The 18,400-nt window shown below is 40.5% G+C and overlaps 1 protein-coding gene and 1 long non-coding RNA gene across 4 annotated transcripts; one reads left to right on the top strand and one right to left on the bottom strand.

Annotated features, from left to right (window-relative positions):
• The first annotated feature begins 418 nt into the window (after positions 1-418).
• On the top strand, positions 419-5,689 carry YIPF5 (Yip1 domain family member 5). Of its 3 annotated transcripts, none has more exons than XM_072146125.1 (6): positions 419-571; positions 2,513-2,632; positions 2,972-3,141; positions 4,508-4,653; positions 4,965-5,146; positions 5,264-5,689. In XM_072146125.1, exons 2-6 carry the CDS (start codon positions 2,523-2,525, stop codon positions 5,424-5,426), a joined length of 771 nt encoding a protein of 256 aa, XP_072002226.1. In that variant the 5' UTR covers positions 419-571; positions 2,513-2,522; the 3' UTR covers positions 5,427-5,689. The 3 variants fall into 3 exon arrangements, with proteins under 3 accessions (XP_072002226.1, XP_072002227.1, XP_072002228.1); XM_072146126.1 differs by having other exon boundaries at positions 423-541; XM_072146127.1 differs by having other exon boundaries at positions 423-545.
• A 1,440-nt stretch (positions 5,690-7,129) lies between these two features.
• LOC140126549 (uncharacterized) lies at positions 7,130-17,365 on the bottom strand. The gene is made up of 4 exons (XR_011854857.1): positions 17,280-17,365; positions 14,747-14,815; positions 13,856-13,955; positions 7,130-7,322 (listed from the first exon to the last, which is right to left on the bottom strand). It is a non-coding gene; the product is annotated as an uncharacterized lncRNA (long non-coding RNA).
• Positions 17,366-18,400: the final 1,035 nt, after the last annotated feature.

Genomic DNA, 18,400 nt, shown 5'->3' with positions numbered 1-18,400 from the left:
TATATGAATTATGCTGATCCCTGGAATACCCCTTTAAGGTCTGGGATCACTGCTCTAAAAAGAGTTCAGAAACTCCTCCTCATCTGACCTGGTGTCCCATAATGCACAGCGCTACTGCTCTATAATAATCAATTGCTCCACACCAAAGACATTCTTTCCTGTGTACAGACATTGACGTATCCTTATTCAGTACCAGCGCAGCCTAACCCATTGCCTACACAGGACTCCCAGTTGCCGTCTGGATGCACAAATTTATTTATTTTTTTTAAAGTGTAATGGATTTTGAAATGAATGGCAGTTTGTCCAGATTTACGTGGCAGCTGCATAAGCACAGCCCCGTAATCCTCATACATCTATAGAGGATGCGGCACTCAGCGCAGTCACAGCCCCGGGGACTAATATCCAGAGAGCCCCATAGGCTAATATCCTAGCGGAAGAGGCGGGATATGATGCGTGCACGACCATAGGCGCTGAGTGGTTCTGCGCATGCGTCCAACCTTCCTAACCCGGAAGTGAAGCGCCCTGGTTTTCAGCTTGACACGTAGGTACGGGAGTGTGGGCGACCCGTGAGGTGAGTGATATCTGTTGCTGCACGGGGGTGGAGTGAGTGGCCTTGCGGTTTATGTTCTTCTGTGTGTACAGCATCTTTTCCTGTAATCCTGTCCCCGGGTTTTGCTAATAAATGTTATATTTGGGAGTATGACTGTGACCTGACCCGCAGCAGAGCCAGCACTTCCTGCAGCCACAGGGGTTGTCACCCAGCTTCTCTCTAGCCATTTGTATGGAGGTGTTTAGGTCTGTCCCATCTTTCAGAAAGTGTTTTGGATGGGGTTGTCCTCACCTTATGTAATGTTATCATGATGATTAAATATGCTAAATGTTGTCCTATGTCTGCGTGTACCAAACACAGTGAATGAATCTGCCTATTCATTTAAATGCTTATCCTGTGACTCTAATTATTTGGGGTAACTGGGTCAAAGTACCACCATTTATCTCAGGCTGCGTTCACCTGTTACGCTTGAATTGCTCTTCTCAATGCAATACTGCCGGATCAGGGAAGAGCTCGGCCTGATCGGTAACAAGTGCCCCGAGTTTTGCATGTAAACAATATAAAACGCATGGTGCTCCTTACCAGTCTCGTTTTTCTTTCACTTTAAACACATATGAGAGCAGGGTGATCCTCCCTCTGGTGTAGGAATGCAATCTAACTGGAACATGTGAAGACAATCTGACTGTTATCCTCTATTGCCTAACTAGGAGATAACATTAAAGGGGTTGGCCAAGATTAATAAAAACCTACCATGGAGCATGATAAACCAGAGACACTTACTCATAGATCCAGGCACCGTGACTGTTGTAATCTTCTTATATTTGTAATCTTCTTATATTTGTAATCTTCTTATATTTGTAATCTTCTTATATTTGTATCCATGGTCTCCTTACTTCTAAAATCAACTTTCAAAATTGTGCTAGTTAGCCTAAAGGGCTCCACCAGAGTCCTTCCGTGCTACAGCTTCACAGGCTGTTGCACTGCCTCACATTCCCACTAGCTCCCTCTGTGCCCTTGCATGGTGGAGTTGCAGTATGGAGGGCCTCTGGTAACACTTCCATTAGCATAAGTCTAAAAGTTGAATTTAGAAGGAAGGTGGTCATGGATAGAAGAAGATTTCCACAGTCTCAGTGTCTGGATGGGTCTATGAGTAAGTGTCCCTGGTTTATCCATGCTTGATTTTGATGGTAAATTTCCTTTAAACTGTAACATGAACCATGAAAGAGCCCGTTGTTAATCAATGAGGTCCATCTTATGTTGTCACATATGCCCTGGAACAGATCAGACACGGCCTGAATTCCATTTTTCTTTAAAGCTGCATTAATTGTGGTGGCATTGTATTTGTATACCACCTGCTTTGAGCGGCTACTGCAAAGGGGTTTTGTCATGACCTGTAGTTGGGACCTCCCAGAGAACAATTTAATGATGGACTGTAAGTTGCCCGAGTTGTCCCATTCAGAATGGGACTGAGGTTCACATTATCATGTGGCCTGCTTGCTTCTTAGGCCAACTCCTGTAATGGGCTGAGCTGCGATACCAATCATTGCTGCTGTACTATATACAGGGCAGTCTGTCAGACCACCACATAACGAATGAACTTTCCTAAAAGACTGACTGTACAGAATTCAGATCTGCATGAGGGGACACCACAAAGAAATCTGCATTAATAGAGCCTGTGGTACAGATTATTCATGCATCCAAATTAATAAAAATCGCTTCAGGAAATTGACCGACTGTGGACGAAAAAAGAAATCTGTAACTTTTTTTATTTTGTTCTCTGCGTAATGTGTACGATGATAGTAACGTGTTCTGCAGGCGATTAACTTAAAGCCATCCGCAAACAAATGTGCTGGGTCTATATTGATGGACCAAATACGTTTGTGTGCAGCTGTATCTATGATAGTATGTATTGCAGAGTTAAACTGCTTAATGCCCACTGATAGTTTTGTGTTTGACTTTCAGAGCTGCTGCCATGGCAGGCTTTGAAAACGTGAATCCAGAATTCTACCACACAAACTACAGTATAGATGACCCTTCTCAGGCCTACAACTACAACACACAAGCTGGAGCACAGTATAACAAGTAAGATGACGAGTTCTGCTGCACACTATGTACTCGTATGTACCAGGTTGTTGTTTTTTGTTTTTTTTTTTAAGAAAGTTTTTCTCTTTTGTTGATTGCCAAGTAAAGTGCATTTGTGTATATAAAGAGGTTATGCAGGAACTGTATGAGTTTTATGGCCAGCTGTAGTATAACACCATCCACACTATAGATGGATATTTTAAATAAAGTTTGCAGGTTCCAAAAGATCGTCATGGTCTATAGCCGTCAGAGGTACTTGTCCAAAAGACACTGGATGGTTGTGAAATGCTAAATAAATATTTACCTCATTGTGGATAATGATCATGTATTGTTTTGCAGACAATACCAGTATGACTATAGCCAACAAGGTGGTTTCATGCCTCCAGAGATGATGAATCCGCAACAGCCATACACAGGACAGATTTATCAACCAACACAAACTTACACTCCTACGTCGTCAGAGTCCGTGTATGGAAGCACTTTTGACGATGAGCCACCTTTGTTAGAAGGTAAAGTCCATCCTGCGTAATAATCAGCCGTTTCATTTACAACTATAAATTACACTCCTCAGGATGAATACTTTGTAGCCAAGATATGATAAGCTCAGCTGGTGTGTTATATACACTGTTTTTGCTATGGTATACACCAAAATCTATTCCACTAGTATTAGGGTAATGGTGAATCTTTTAGAAACTGAGTGCCCAAACTACAACCAAAACCCACGCAATTGACCAACATGGCAATTTAAATCTACCACCAGGATGAAGGATTGTAAAGCAGAAATTTGTCCCCTCTGTCAGGATTTGCTTTTTATGTAAAAACCAGGAGAATAGAAGCTAAAAGATCAGATCCTGCCAGAGGGCGCGCTCACCATCATGTCAGTGTGCTTGCTTTATAATCCTTCCTTCTGGTGGTAGATTTCCTTTAAGCACAAATTTATTACCCCCCAGCCCTCTTGTAGCTTTTTAATCGCATCCTGAGGACACCATTACGGTAGAAAGAAGTAGGACAAATTCATGGTGACCTAAACAGGAAGAATTGTCAGTACTGGAGCATGAGATGCCACACATGTCCACACATCCCACTCCTCCTGTAGTCAGACAGCGCTGTCAATTTAAAATAGCACTGAGCATGGCAAATCCTGGGCTGTCTGGTACTGCAAGTAGATGCCTTAAGTCCTCTATGGTGATGGCCTGGGTGCCCACACAGAGGGCTCTGAGTGTCACTTCTGGCAGGTTTGCCACATTGCCCTAGTACAGTGGTGGCGAACCTATGGCACAGGTGCCAGAAGTGGCACTCGGAGCACTCTCTGTGGGCACCCAGGCCATCACCCCAGCCCAGAGTTTCCAGGCAGGACTCCCGTAGTCCCTGGCCACCCAGGAGGTGCTGTGATCAGTGCTATTTTAAAGCTACACATGCTTAGCTATCAGGGACTACAGAAGGAGCAAGGAGGTGCCTGGTAGTTCCTGCTCGGGGCCCCACAATTCTTGTTCAGGAGACCCTGGAAGGAAGCTACAATGATAATCTGAATTTCTTCTCTTTCATCTGTATTGCTGTCCTCAGGACGCTGATACAATTAAAAGCCGTGACAAAATAGGTAGCAACATGTTACTGTTGGCACTTTGCATTTAAATAAGTGGGTTTGGTTGTAGTTTTGGCACTCAGTCTCTAAAAGCTTCGCCATCACTGCTCTAGTACATTGTGTACAGCCGCTTTGCTAGCTTTAATGAAGCCGTGGCCGTTAGCACATGGGTACATAGTGTTCCTCCACTTTGCTACTGAATTGAATCGGGTGCTGTAGATATTTGTGGAATATTATAGTTTGACTGTTCCTTTTATTTTCCAATAAATATGTATATGTATCTTACTCCACAGAGCTTGGAATCAATTTTGACCACATATGGCAGAAAACGTTAACTGTGCTACACCCTCTAAAAGCAGCAGATGGCAGCATCATGAATGAAACAGATTTAACTGGACCAATGGTTTTTTGTCTTGCATTTGGTGCCACTTTGTTACTGGTAGTTACAATTTTTGATGTAATCTTTCATTGTTGAGTGACTGGTAACATCGGCTTGTATGTTTGTATGACCAGCTGGCCAGAAGTCCCATAGAACTCAATTCAACACAGTTCTGATCTCCTTCCTGTGCTCCAATGACTTCTATGGGATTTCCCTATTGGCATTGTGGCCAAAACATGAAAATCCAGTAAAAACGAGGGGCACTTGTGATGAGTGGAGAATGTATTCTGGTGTGTAATTCTTGTGTGTGTATATGTGCAGTTTTTTACGATTCTATGGTTTACAAATATTTTTTTTCCTTTTATTGGTAGGCTGGTAAAATTCAGTTTGGCTACGTCTATGGGATCAGCGCAATTGGCTGCGTAGGGATGTTCTGTCTTCTCAATTTGATGAGTATGACCGGAGTCTCATTTGGCTGCGTTTCCAGCGTACTGGGCTACTGTCTTCTCCCAATGATTATACTGTCTGGATTTGCTGTAGTCTTTTCTTTACAGTAAGTTTTCCTCCATCCTACTGATCAGTTTGCTCTGTTAGTAGAAGTATTAGTATTTAGTACGCCTAGTATTAGGTTTATTTCTACAATATTAATTTGTCATCTTGTTTATTTCAGAGGGATTGTTGGTGTCCTCCTCACAGCTCTAATAATAGGTTGGTGCAGCTTTTCCGCCTCTAAGATCTTCATCTCTGCCTTGGCCATGGAAGGACAGCAGCTCCTTGTCGCTTATCCCTGTGCTTTATTATATGGTGTATTCGCCCTTATATCTGTGTTTTGAACTGTACATTCAATTTGGACTGCAATGGGCCAAACATGTTTTGAAGAAGGACCTAATCTGCTGTTGTGGATCACTAAAGCCGTCTATTTCATGCACATCTTATGGGGAACAAGTGACATACATCTTATGTTCGTGTTTTATATAGGACTTTTAAGTGCTCAGGTTTGCTGGCTGAACCAACAAGCTGGGAAGAATTTGAAAGTAGTAAAGAAGATCCTGAGTTTTCAACTTGCTATATTTTACAATAAAAGCTATTTCAGATTCAGTGTTAAAGCATGTATTGAGTGTGATATCATAGTTTACATAAAGATCTCAAACTGAGGTAACATTTGATTGTAGCCTGTATTGTAGCCCAGAGATTAGTTCACAATCCTGCTGCTCAAATAGGAGAGTTTATACTTAAAGAGAACCTGTCGCCACACTAACCCCCCCAAGTCCCCTAACAGCACCACCTTATGTAATATACATGTCCCCTAGAGGTGTTTTAAGCATATTTCTAGGTTAAGCGTGAATGAAAATATTTTTCATTTCTTTGTAGGATACAGTCAGACAGTCGGGCTGCACTGCCCACTCCATTCATCTGACCTAGTGTGGTGACAGGTTTGCTTTAAAGGAAATCTACCATCAGAATTGAGCATGATAAACCAGGGCCATCTTCTATTTTTTAAAATCAACTGTTATAATTATGCTATGGAGCCTAAAAAAGCTACTAGGCCCCTCACCACTTTAGCCGCAGAAGCTGTTACAAGGTATTGTCCTCCTCCTCTCCTCCCTCCATGTAATCTCGCTGTAGCAGAGAAAGTTTCAGTACATAGTGGGAAGGTGGAAGGAGTGCTTTGTGCATGCTGTAACAGCATGGAGGGGCTCTGGTGACACACCCTCAGTCCTTTATCCTCAGCATTTTAAAAGTTGAAATGAAAAGGCCATGAACACTGTACTTGCAGTGCCGCTGGTTTATCCATGCTTGATTTCGATTAATGGGCAGCAATGAATGCTGTGAGATTTCTGCTGTAAAACCAACAGAATTGTGAATGCAGCTCTGAATACAGGTTGTCACTCAAGATCAGTACAAGATTACAATGTACTGGATTTATAATGCTATAAGTGAAATGGTGTCGTACAACTCTTCTGTTAAGCTATTTGTTAATAGCTTATAAACAATTCTTATTTAACTGATCCTTTCCCAGACAGATATTTTAAGTTATTTAGTATGCAACATTAAAGCTGTTTGTCCCTTTTTAACTCAAATGTGGTTCAATTTTGGTATGTATGTTTTCCAAAACCATGTTCTAAGTCTGTGTTCTAAGTATGCACATCCTTAAAATATTAGTTTATTAATGATCACAGGATAAGTGTTCAATGGCTGATGAGTGAGGATCTGACAACCAGAGACAGAAGAATACAACTCCATCAGTCCTGTATATAACTCCTTCATGTGAATAGGAGCTGGGCCTGCAGTGTGAACCAATGCAGCTGTTCTTATTGGTCTAGCTATAGTACATAACAGATGATCAGTAGGGAATCATGCAATAAGTACTTATTCAATGGAAAGATCATTAATAGTTCTCACCCCTTTATAATAATAATAATACTTCTGTCCATATGCCCATATGTTCCACTGCTTATTCCTTTTTATGAGCCATGATTTGCTAGGAGCAGGACAAAAAGCTGATCACTACATTTTCAGGCTTTCATTTGTCACTTTTATTGGTAGGCTGGAGTTGGAGTGAGGCACATAGAGGTGTTTGCACAATTATTTTTCCATATTAAAATGGATGGCAAAAGAAACCTTAAGAATTTGGAAATTAAGAATGTCACTTAAAATACATTTTAATGTACGGTGAGGCTTCAACAGGTTCTCCTACATTGTATTTTTCTTATTCCAGTTCGCTGCACCTGTGTGTCAGAAGACAGGTTGAAAACACGTTTACATCCTGTTAAAAGGTTCTGTTTCTTTTTAGGATTCAGCAATTGTCTGATTGCACAATAATACTAAGAGGCAACAGGATACAGCATCCTGGTTTAATGTTTTTATAAAAGTTTGCTATAAAAGCAGAACTTTTTACCATGATTCCCCTGGAAAAAAAAAAAGCTCTTGCGTAATCTCAGTCCTATTCTACAAATAATCCTTTCTTCTGAGGTAGATGTTCCCAGGAAAAAATTTTTTTTTTTCAATAAGCGGTTAAATTGTATAAACCTGTACCAAAATATGTTATAAATATGTATTGTGAATCCAATCCATCAGCTTTTCCCAGGTCCAGGGGGGGCATTTACAGGCTAGACGGTGGTTCACATCAAACGGTCATATCTCCTGAACCCTGGCACCTAGAATCTCCCCTTTAATAACATACCAGGCTTATGGTCTACGGTTCTGGAGATATGACTGTTTAAAGTTGGGACACTGTCTTGACGCGTATATATATATATATATATATATATAGTCATTTGATAGTCATGAAGGGCTTAAATTCTGTTTTCCAACACTCTCCTAATAGACTTACAGGGGTGATTTATGAGAGCTTGTGCATCAGTTTTCTCTGTGCAATTTATGATGTACAGTAAGGAAAATGCCACTATTTATAGCGGAATTGCACTCCAGGCAGGATCTGGTGTGGAACTGCCCTGCCACATGACGGCCACCAGATATAGCCAACATGCCTGGAGGCAGGGTTAACATGAACATATGATAAATTGCCCCCCCCCCCCCCAACAGATTTCAGTTTCTAAGCCATAGTGGCCAGAGGTACTCCCTGTATCAGCAGCAGAAATCTGTGGTTCTTCATGTGGATAAGTATTATTAAATGGGGTTATCCACATATCGCCCCCTACCATGATTTTAGAAGGGATCCTGCTTATTAGACCGCTCTAGGCCTCTAGAAAGAAATCCCATGTGAATGGGTTTTTTTCAGGCCATACTAGACCGAACCTCCTATCACTGGACTGAATTGACCTGCTGAGTTAAGTCCAGTGAAAGGGAAGTTTGATCCAGGAAATCTCTCCAGCACATGGATTGTTTTAATCAGACCCTGCTAGCTTATAGGAAACTCGCCTAACAATCGTACATTCCCATTATTTTCCAGGCTGTATCTGTAAATGAACCTGAAACATTGGCAGAAGAACAGATGCAGCCTTACATATATAGTTTCAGCTCCTATATGGCAAGATAGAACACGTCAGTTTCTATAGGTGCTCACAATGGGGCAACTTTTTATTTTGTTAAAACCAGTTGGTATATTGAAAAATCTGATTGGTGTAACTTTAGCAAATGTAAAAAACACACACACACACACACACCTGCCCCAGAGCACAAAGTTCTTGCACAGTTTAATGAGGAACATTATTTGCTAATGGATCACAATGTCCTGTGTTTATGCAAGTAAATGAAAATGATTACCTACTCAAATGAGAACTAATTACAATCCAAACTGTTCCCCTAACAGGGTGGGAAGCGGAGATTGATTCTTTTGCACATTTGTCGTACAAAAAAATTAAATATTTGTTTTTGACAAGAAGAATAATGAGTTTTATGTTGCACATACAAATTCTAATATTTCTTTTCTGTCACCAAACACATTGATGCTTTGAAGAATCAGTAATTACATATCAAAGCTGATTTTCTAATAAAAGATAAAGGATTATATATATAATTTATACTAATTTTAGAATCTTTAGGATTTATTAAGGTTTTTGCACCAATATGTGTAATGCTTGTCCCTAACTTTACTGAAATTACTGTAATGTTGCTGTCAACATAAGGCCTATTTACATGTCTAGATTTTGTGGACCACAGTTTTTTTCTTACACTAACAAGAGGATTTCCAGCTGCCGCAAACACTTAATGCATCTGTACATGAAACCTTAAAGGACATCTACCACCAGGATGAAGGACTGTATGCAAATGAGTGTGAGGGGCTCCAGGCTCCATAGGCATTAATGGAGCCTGGAGCCCCACCGGCTCATTTGCATACAGTCCTTCATCCTGGTGGTAGATGTTCTTTGACCCCTTAACGACCTCGCCCTTTTTTGTTTTGCATTTCCATTTTTCACTCTCCACCTTCCAAAAATCTATAACCTTTTAATTTTTCCATGTACAGAGCTGTGTGAGGGCTTGTTTTCTGTGTAACAAATTGCACTTCATAGTGACAGTATTTAATATTCCATTCCGTGTACTGGGAAGCGGGATAAAAATTTCAAATACAGTAAAATTGATGAAAAAGCGCATGTGCACCATTTTCTTGGCTTTTTTACAGCTTTCACAGTGGGCCGTAAATTACATGTCTCCTTTATTCTTTGGGTCGGAACAATCATGCATATACTAAATTTCTATAGTTTTTAAAAATTTTTATATGTTGCAACGTTACATTTATCTTTATGATTTTTACTGTTTATGTTTATATCAGTTCTAGGGAAAGTGGGGTTATTTGAATTTTTAGATGTTATATATATATATATTACAGTATGTCGGCTTTTTACCACTGCTGACAGATTTGTTACCATTATTAACAGACTACGCCATCATGGATTAAGATCCTGCAAGGCTTGCATGGCCTCCTTGCTCACGCCAGAACGTATCCAGGCGAGTTTGAAGTTCACAAAGGTGTATCTGAATGATCCAGAGGAGGCATGGTAGAAGATCATTTTATTACTAGAGAGACCAATATAAACATATATAGAATCAACGTGCATCGCTATTTTTTGGAGGAAGAAGATGGATGAGTACAACCCACAGAACACCCTCCCAAATGAAAAGCACGGGGTGGAAATATACTTTGGGGGGTTTTCTGCTAAAGGAACAGGACCTCTGCACCATATGAAAGGGAGGATGGATGGGAACATGTATTATCAGATTTTGGCCAACAACCCTCTTCCCTCAGTAAGAACATTGAAGATGGGTCATGGCTGGGTCTTCCAGCATAAAACACACAGCTGGGGCTATAAAGGAGCTGCTCTGAATTAATTAGTTACCAATACACACCCTGTAGTGCAACTGATGAAGAACCCGTTACGGGTTCGAAACGCGTTTTGCTTTTCATTTTTATGTTTTTATTATATTCTGGTTTTTATATATAATAAAAAATACTAACGGAACGGACCGCGCCAAACTTTCTTTGATCGAATTGGGGATATCCAATAGAAACCCATATCGGAGAAACTCACTAGTTCTGAATGAAGCAATTCAAGGTCCTGGAGTGGTCTAGCCAGTCTCCAGACCTGAACTCAATTGAAAATTTTTGGAGGGTGCTTAAACTCAGTGTTGCCCAGCAACAATAAACCCAAAATATTTGAAGAAGATCTGTGGAAGTGGATCAAAATTGAAGTGGATCAAAATCAATCCCTGCTGTATATGTAAACGTGTTCCAGAAATACAGGGAACCTATGACCTATTTTTCTTTTGTATCAAATTTCATGCAATAAAATGCATATCTATTATTACTTGTATTATACTTTTGTAGATTCTGTCTCTCACAGTTGAAATGTACCTCTGAAAAAAGTGACAGCCCTCTCCATTGTTTGTAGGTTGGAAAACCTGAAAAATCAGCCTGGGATCAAATACTTCTTGTCCCTACTGTAGGTGACCACTGGATTACTTCTTTGTTTGATTTTTTAGTTACCTTTATTGATGCCCACATTATATAGGTTTTGGTGTACTTTATTAACATCTGCATAACTACATGGCCCTCTCTATCCACTGGAAGCCAGCATGACACATGATGTCATCAGAAATCCCAAGTCTTACTGCTGGTGGGTCACATGATCTGTAGTTACCAGCCACTACACATAAAATTTATGACCCTACCTTGTAAACTTTTGTATTAGTGGCCAGCCCAATTTAAGTTGGATTGTGAATACATTTATAAACAGAAGTCCCATTGATGATGGGTTGTATGCTAGATGCCTGAATCCCTTGTTATATATACTGTGTAACATGGGAGATGAAACGTAGTGGTATATTATGTGATGGTGCAAATTAATATTTCCAATCTTTTGTGGTGAGTTTTATAGTTTACTTTTTAACACATTGTAATAATAGCAGGTGACCACTAGAGGCTGCTTGTGCACTAAAGTTTAAGCCTTTCAAATAAATTAATATGAGCATGAAATTCAGGAGGTTCTAAAATTAGTAATTTACCTACATTTATCCAGTCTCAATAATGGCTTAAATTTCCATTTAGCTTTATATTTTTTGTAATGAACTATTGTGGTAAAGACGAGGTAGAGAACAGTCATAACATTGAAACCACTTGCCGAATGTTTCAAGAACATATCTACCACTTTAGCAGCTGTGGGCCAAAGTTCCTATTGGCTTATAGGTGGCCCTGCACCCTAGGCTAGTCAGCGCACAATATACAATATATGCAGCATTACTCTATGCAGTGCTTCCTCCACAGTTCTTTTCCAGGATAAACATTTGCTAGGGTGGACAGGAAAAAAAAAATGTATATAAACTTAAAGAGAACCTGTCACCCACTAAAGTAAGCAGCTTCTAGTGCTTAACCCCTTAAGGACGCAGGGTATTTTCGCTAATTTCTCGCTCTCCATCTTCAAAAATCCATAACTTTTCATTTTTCCGTGTACAGACCTGTGTGAGGGCTTATTTTGTGCGTAACAAATTTTACTTTCCCATGATGTTATTTATTATTCCCTGCCATGTAGTGGGAAGCCGCAAAAAAATTCCAAATGTGGAAAAATTGAAAAAAACTGCATGTTCTTGTGGGCTCAGTTTTTACGACTTTCACTCTGCGCTCCAAATAAAACCTCTACTTTATTCTTTAGTTCGGTACGATTGCGGTGATACCAAATTTATACAGGTTTTATTGCGTTTTAATACATTTTCAAAAATTAAACAAATGTCTACAAAAAAGAAAAAAACATTTTTGCCATCTTCTGACGCGAATAACTTTTTCATACTTTGGCACATGGAGCTGTGTGAGGTGTAATTTTTTGCGAAATGAGCTGACGTTCTCATTGCTACCGTTTTGAGGACTGTGCGACATTTTGATCATTTTTTATTACATTTTTTATGTCATCTAAAAAGGTGTAAAAGTCGCGTTTTGGACATTTGGGCGCCATTTGCCGTTCCGGAGGTCACCGCCGTCAATAACCGTTTTTATATTTTGATAGATCGAGCATTTTGGGATGCGGCGATACCTAATGTGTCTGTGATTTTTACTATTTATTATATTTTATATCAGTTCTAGGGAAAGGGGGGTGATTTGAACTTTTAATATTTTATTATTTTTTTACAGTTTTTAAAATTTTTTTTTTCTTTTTTTCCCCACTATTTAGTAGACCCTCTAGGGTACATTAACCCTAGATGTTCTGATCGCTCCTGCCATATACTGCAATACTACTGTATCGCAGTATATGGCATTTCTGCTCACTATACATTACAATGAGCCACAGGCTCATTGTAATGCATGTGCAGAAGCAGTGTATCCTCGGGTCAAACGAAGACCCGAGGCTACCATGGCAACCAATCGCCGCCCCCCGATGACGTTCGGGGGAGCGGCGATCGGAGGTAAGATGGCGGCACCGACCGCGGGTGATAGCGATGGGTCTTTGCTGCGATATGCAGCAAAGCCCATCTCTGTATGAAGAAGGCTCAGCCCGTGAGCCTTCTTCATACAACCTTCACAGCTCCATGGCGGATATATCCGTCACGGAGCGTGAAGGGGTTAAACAAAGCCGCAATGTTAGAATGAAATTGTTACCGGAAACCTCCGTTAATGCTATCTAACACTGCGGCGGAGTACAATGTAAACGTCGGACCGCGCGCAAAGCGGTCTGACGTATTCATGAGGGGGCGGTCCGAGGTGCTGCCTCTTTCCCGTCATGCGGCAGTCACCGCCCCTAATCTCGGCCCAACGCTGCCCCCTCATGAATACATCGGACCGCTTGGCGAGCGGTCTGACGATTACATTGTACTCTGCTGCAGTGTTAGATAGCATTACCGGAAGTTTCTGGTAACGCTATCACTCTAACACTGCGGCGTTTGTTTAAGCACTGGGAGCTGCTCCTAGTGCCCAATTTATGGGTGACAGGTCCTCTTTAAACACAAGAGCCCATACATGATGCATCCCTGTGGATGTCATTTCCAATTATTGTCCAACTGTATCTGTTGTCACTATTGTCACTGCAGGACCAAAAGCCAGAAGTTTGATACAACGTGATGTGCCCCAGCCTATCCTATCCACCACTGAATTTTGTGTAGGTCCCGATTCTGTTGCTGAGACGACTTTGACCCAAGTGGCACAGACTCTACACAACTTCATATGATCCTCCTACTAAGACATTTGCATTTGATACTTTATTTCCTGTAAACTGTGAGGTGAAGCATCCATGGATCAAGCTGTTTTTCAGCATATCCGACAGTGTGTCATGTGGGCCTGGAGGCAGTATTGAAGGGCCCAACGGCCCCCACTCCGTACCTGTGTTCTTTTGATCTAAGCCGCATGATGTATCCAGCCGGACACAGGGGGGCGTGGCCGCTATCATACACCAGTGCAGGATCGCTGGTGTATTATATATCTAAAATGACAAGAACAGTTTAACTGTAAAGGTTATCATATACCAAACCAAAGCATATATAGATAATAGGTTTTATAATAAGATCCCTAACCGAGAATAATGGTAGAAATATTGAACCTCTACAATTTATATTAATGCATGCTTCTTAATACTATCATGGTGATATTATTGTGATATGTTAAAACTCTGTAACAGAAGAACAGGCCCTATTTAACTCATTTGACCTATTTAAGTGAAAGAATTACAATAAATAAATTGTGAGCACATTGTCAGCACATGGTAAGACCAAGAGATCACTGAGACAATGATATAAATTATCCGTATAGTCTGCAATATGCTTCTCATGAAATCAATACAAAAAAATCTGAATAGCGTGGAGAACTATTCAAATGTATATTTTTCCAGGTGTAGAAACCTTTTCATGATTGTGTGAAAATATTTGACAATTTATTGCGCTAATCAATAGAATATTTATATTGGCACGAGCATAAAAGGGAAAATTAGCGACAGCATTTTACGCGTGATATGAGACGCTATTACTTTTACTGTTTTACGTGACCTTATATGTCTCCTGCTGGTTCTTTACTCTCAAAGATAACAAATTAGAAAAGATATCTGAACTGACATGACAATGGTGTAACATGTCTGAAATAATCTGTGCTACTTGCAGACTGAATCTCATTATTTGTTTCCACAGCTGCTAATCTATATGAGCGCTCTGAAAGACGACTTTCAGCTAGTGCACAGCTGATGTTTTGTGCCTGTGTATGTTTACATGGTGAGTGACATACCTGAAATATAGACGCTCCAAACAACTGTATGTCCTGAATGGACCCAGCAAGACCTTACATCAACCCTGCCTGAGCAAAGATACAGTATGAGAGATCACTGACTTTTATATGCAGGTCAGAGGGAAAACTGCAGGGTTTTAGAATACTGTATTTATTTTTTAGAAGAAATGTAGATATTGCCTACAAAAAATGAAATGTTCTATAATTCTTTAAAAAATGTTAACATAAAAAACTTTTGCAGTTTTTCCTCCTTTTCACGTTGTGTTGTTAATCTAGTATACCGTAACACTGTCCAGCAACAAAATGATCAACATTTGTTTCTGTTGTCATACAAATCCTTTAAAAGTTAAATATATTTGGATAGAAGCAAACATATATACATTCAGTGACCTGGAGGGTGAGGCCACACGTTGCAGTTGAAACTGCATCACAATGTCATTTTATTACTGAATTTAAAAAGCCCTTAATAGTCAATCAAGCTATTTACTACAGTCACCACCAATTATAATAAACCATATGAGGGCAACTACAAAGCTGACCATATTGTTAAACAACTTAAGACACCAGCATTACCAATATGTGCCCAATAGCCGTAGTGTCCCCACAAAGTAGCCAATAGTTACAGTTCTTCCTTTTATTCAATAGTCATAGTGTCAGCCAATAACCATTATTTTCAGTGCCCCCAGTAGCCAATTGTCTCATTGTCTGCTTCACAGTAATCAAATGTCACAGTCTTTTCTGTAGCCCCATCTTTATAAGCACAGGCCATAGCAAAGGGGGGCATTATTAGGAGTGGGCTACAGAAAAGAGTGGATTATAAGGAATTGGCTGCAGTTGGTTATATCATTGTTTTTAGCACCTTCACGTGTAATAGCCCCATTTGAAGGCCACAATTTATGCCCCCTCCATTGAAATAGCCAGCCAACCTCACTCCTACTTTTCACTGTAGAAAAAAAACTAAACATATACGCCCTTCTTCTCTTCTAATCTGTGTGGTGGCTGTATGAAGCTCTGAAACGTGTAGAGCCACTGGTCAGAGGAGAAAGGAAGAGTATTGCTTCTGCAACATCCCTGCTGATGCATATGTTAGGTAGGTGTTGCAAAAGTGTCCCTCTCCTTGTCAGGAGCTGTCTGGTTAGCCTGCGTAACTCATACAGGGGCTCTAACATGGTAAACTTAGTAACTTCAGCTTTAAGCCTCTGCCAGGGATGTCAAGAGTTAACTTTTCTATCCAATTATATGCTCTGTAATTGCTGTGAAGGAAGGAGTGTGCTGGTTGGACAAGTGCTTGTCACCTAGAAAGGGGGAGTTTATAAAACCCATTGTGGGTGGGAGCACATGGTCCTTGGTCAGTCTACAGAGTGAGATTCTAGAAGCAGTCATAGTGCTGCCTCATACCTTGGGCAGTCAGGAGACTAAAATCCAAAGCAGAGGTCCACCATCTAGCATCTAACCATTTTTTCTCCCACGGATATATGTATAATACATGATATATGCATTTTTATAATTGGTAAGGGTGAGCACGTGGGGCCTTCAGTGCTACTCTACTTTTTTGTTCTGCCTCAGATCTTAAAAATGTTATAATAATAACAAACAACATGTCTATGTAAATTACATGACAAAATCTCTATGCTCTTTAACGTATATATATTTTTTTTATGGTTTATGCACATTTTATGTGTTTTTTATGTGTTTTTTATGGGCTTTTTTTTGACAGTTACCATTGAGATCTATATTACTTTCCCTACTACTTTATGATCTCGGTTTTACAATAAAAACTTTCTACCATATAACCCTTTGTGTACAGTGTGAATTGGTGCTTGGTGTAAAAAAAATTTTTTAGAATTTTTTATCTTGGTAATACAGATAGGCACCTGTATTACACCTATAGCACATCCAGTGTCCCATTGTTATATTGACATATAACATAGAGTCAAACCGTGTCGGGTTAGTGCAGAGATAAATATTATTTTTTAAGATTGTTCTTTGACTGTTCTCTCTCAGAAATCTGAGAGCTCTCTCTTGAACTTCCAGCCAGAGGATTATATGTTAACTTTCGCTCTGGGAGGAGTTACAGGCATCCACCAATTAAGAACCTTGGGCAGAACGGAACTGATAATGATAAAACTCAACTTGTTACAGATAGCAGATGGCGCAAATTGGTAATCAGGCGTTATGGACATATGCGATCTAATAGGAGCGCAATATTTTGTAATGATCGCATTTACTGGGTCATTACATGTGTCCATTCTCCCAGCCACATGTACCCCCTGCAAGGCCTAAGTTTTTTGTCATCCTGCAGTCTGAACTAGGCTCTAGTGGCTGTCTGACCTGATGTCTGCCACACCCCTCACTGATTCTGTCTTGCAAGAATTAACACTGTGGACCTGTATTTTTTTCTTGCTCCTTCCACCTGTGTCAGGGCCTAGTTTCCCTATAAGTGTCCAGTTAAAGGGGTTCTCCGGTCACTATATGTACTTTTTTTTTTTAACTAACCAGTTCTTTTGCATATATTATAATTGCACACCCTTACCTCACAACCCTGGGCTGTATACTTTCTTTTCTTTCACTTATCACTTCACAGCTCACTGCTGCAGCTGCATAACTCCAAGATGGCTGCTCCCATTCTGCTTAAAGACTACATCTCCCACAATCCCGCTGGTCAGCACAGCTTCTTCAAACAGAGGAAGGTGCAGCCACACCCCCACAGCAGGGAACAAGGAGCTGAATGCACATGTCAGACCAGAGAGCAGAAACAGTATACGGGTCGTTTCTATGGAAACTGTAAGTGTAGCAGGAGCTGGCAGTGTACAGGAATGACTTTGATTTCATGAAAAGGGGGCAGAAGATTTAATGGCACTGAATTAGTAAAGTGATAAGTGTAGGGAGATAAGGTATAGTGAGGTCAATCTTTGTCACCGGAGAACCCCTTTAAGCCTTGACTCCTTGCTGGTCAAACTGCTATCTTGCTGTGTTCACTAGCTTCTCTTGTATTCTCTAGGTTCTTGGTTTCTGATCTCTTGCCTGTGTCTTGACTATTCTATTTGGTTATTGTTATTCCCCACTGTTGCCGTTCCGGATTGTTTACCTTGCCTTATTGTGTTTTGTTTGTCTGTATTGTTACGTGTTCACACCTTACCTAGGGAGGGAACGTCGATCAGTTATTAGCCTCCGTTTAGGGGATACCCAATAAGTAGGTAGGGACAGATTGGAAGTTTGAAGCACTGGCTCCAATTGTCATTCAGAGGGAACTGGATTTTGAGGTTGAGAAAATTCTTGACTCTTGAAGAGTTCAGAACTCTGTCCAGTAATTTGTACATTGGAGGGGCCCTGAGGATCGTACATGGGTAACTAGTAGAGATCTTCATGCTCCACGCCTCCTCAGGCAATTTCACAAGCGAAACCTAGTGGTCCTAATGAGGGTCAAGTAGCCCCATGTCTGCGCGTGCTGTCTCCTCTATGATTTAGAGACTCTGAGTTTTTTGTTATCGTGCAGTCTGAACTAGGTTCTAGTGGCTGTCTGACCTGATGTCTGCCACTCCCCTCACTGATTCTGTCTTGCAACACTGTGGATCTGTAATTGTTTACTCCTTTAACCTGTGGCAGGGCCTAGGTTCCCTATAAGTATCCAGTTAAGCCTTGACTCCTTGCTAG

This window comes from Engystomops pustulosus, chromosome 4 (assembly GCF_040894005.1).
Source record: "Engystomops pustulosus chromosome 4, aEngPut4.maternal, whole genome shotgun sequence".
Classification (NCBI taxonomy): domain Eukaryota; kingdom Metazoa; phylum Chordata; class Amphibia; order Anura; family Leptodactylidae; genus Engystomops; species Engystomops pustulosus.
The sequence above is the reverse complement of the archived record's forward strand: the minus strand, read 5'-3'. Positions and strand labels throughout refer to the sequence as shown.

Bases quoted from the DNA above. Each gene is read 5' to 3' on its own strand.
- YIPF5 (XM_072146125.1), top strand. From the start codon at position 2,523: ATGGCAGGCTTTGAAAACGTGAATCCAGAATTCTACCACACAAACTAC. The intron at 2,633-2,971 runs GTAAGATGACGA...ATTGTTTTGCAG, and splicing joins GCTGGAGCACAGTATAACAA to ACAATACCAGTATGACTATA. The intron at 5,147-5,263 runs GTAAGTTTTCCT...TGTTTATTTCAG, and splicing joins GCTGTAGTCTTTTCTTTACA to AGGGATTGTTGGTGTCCTCC.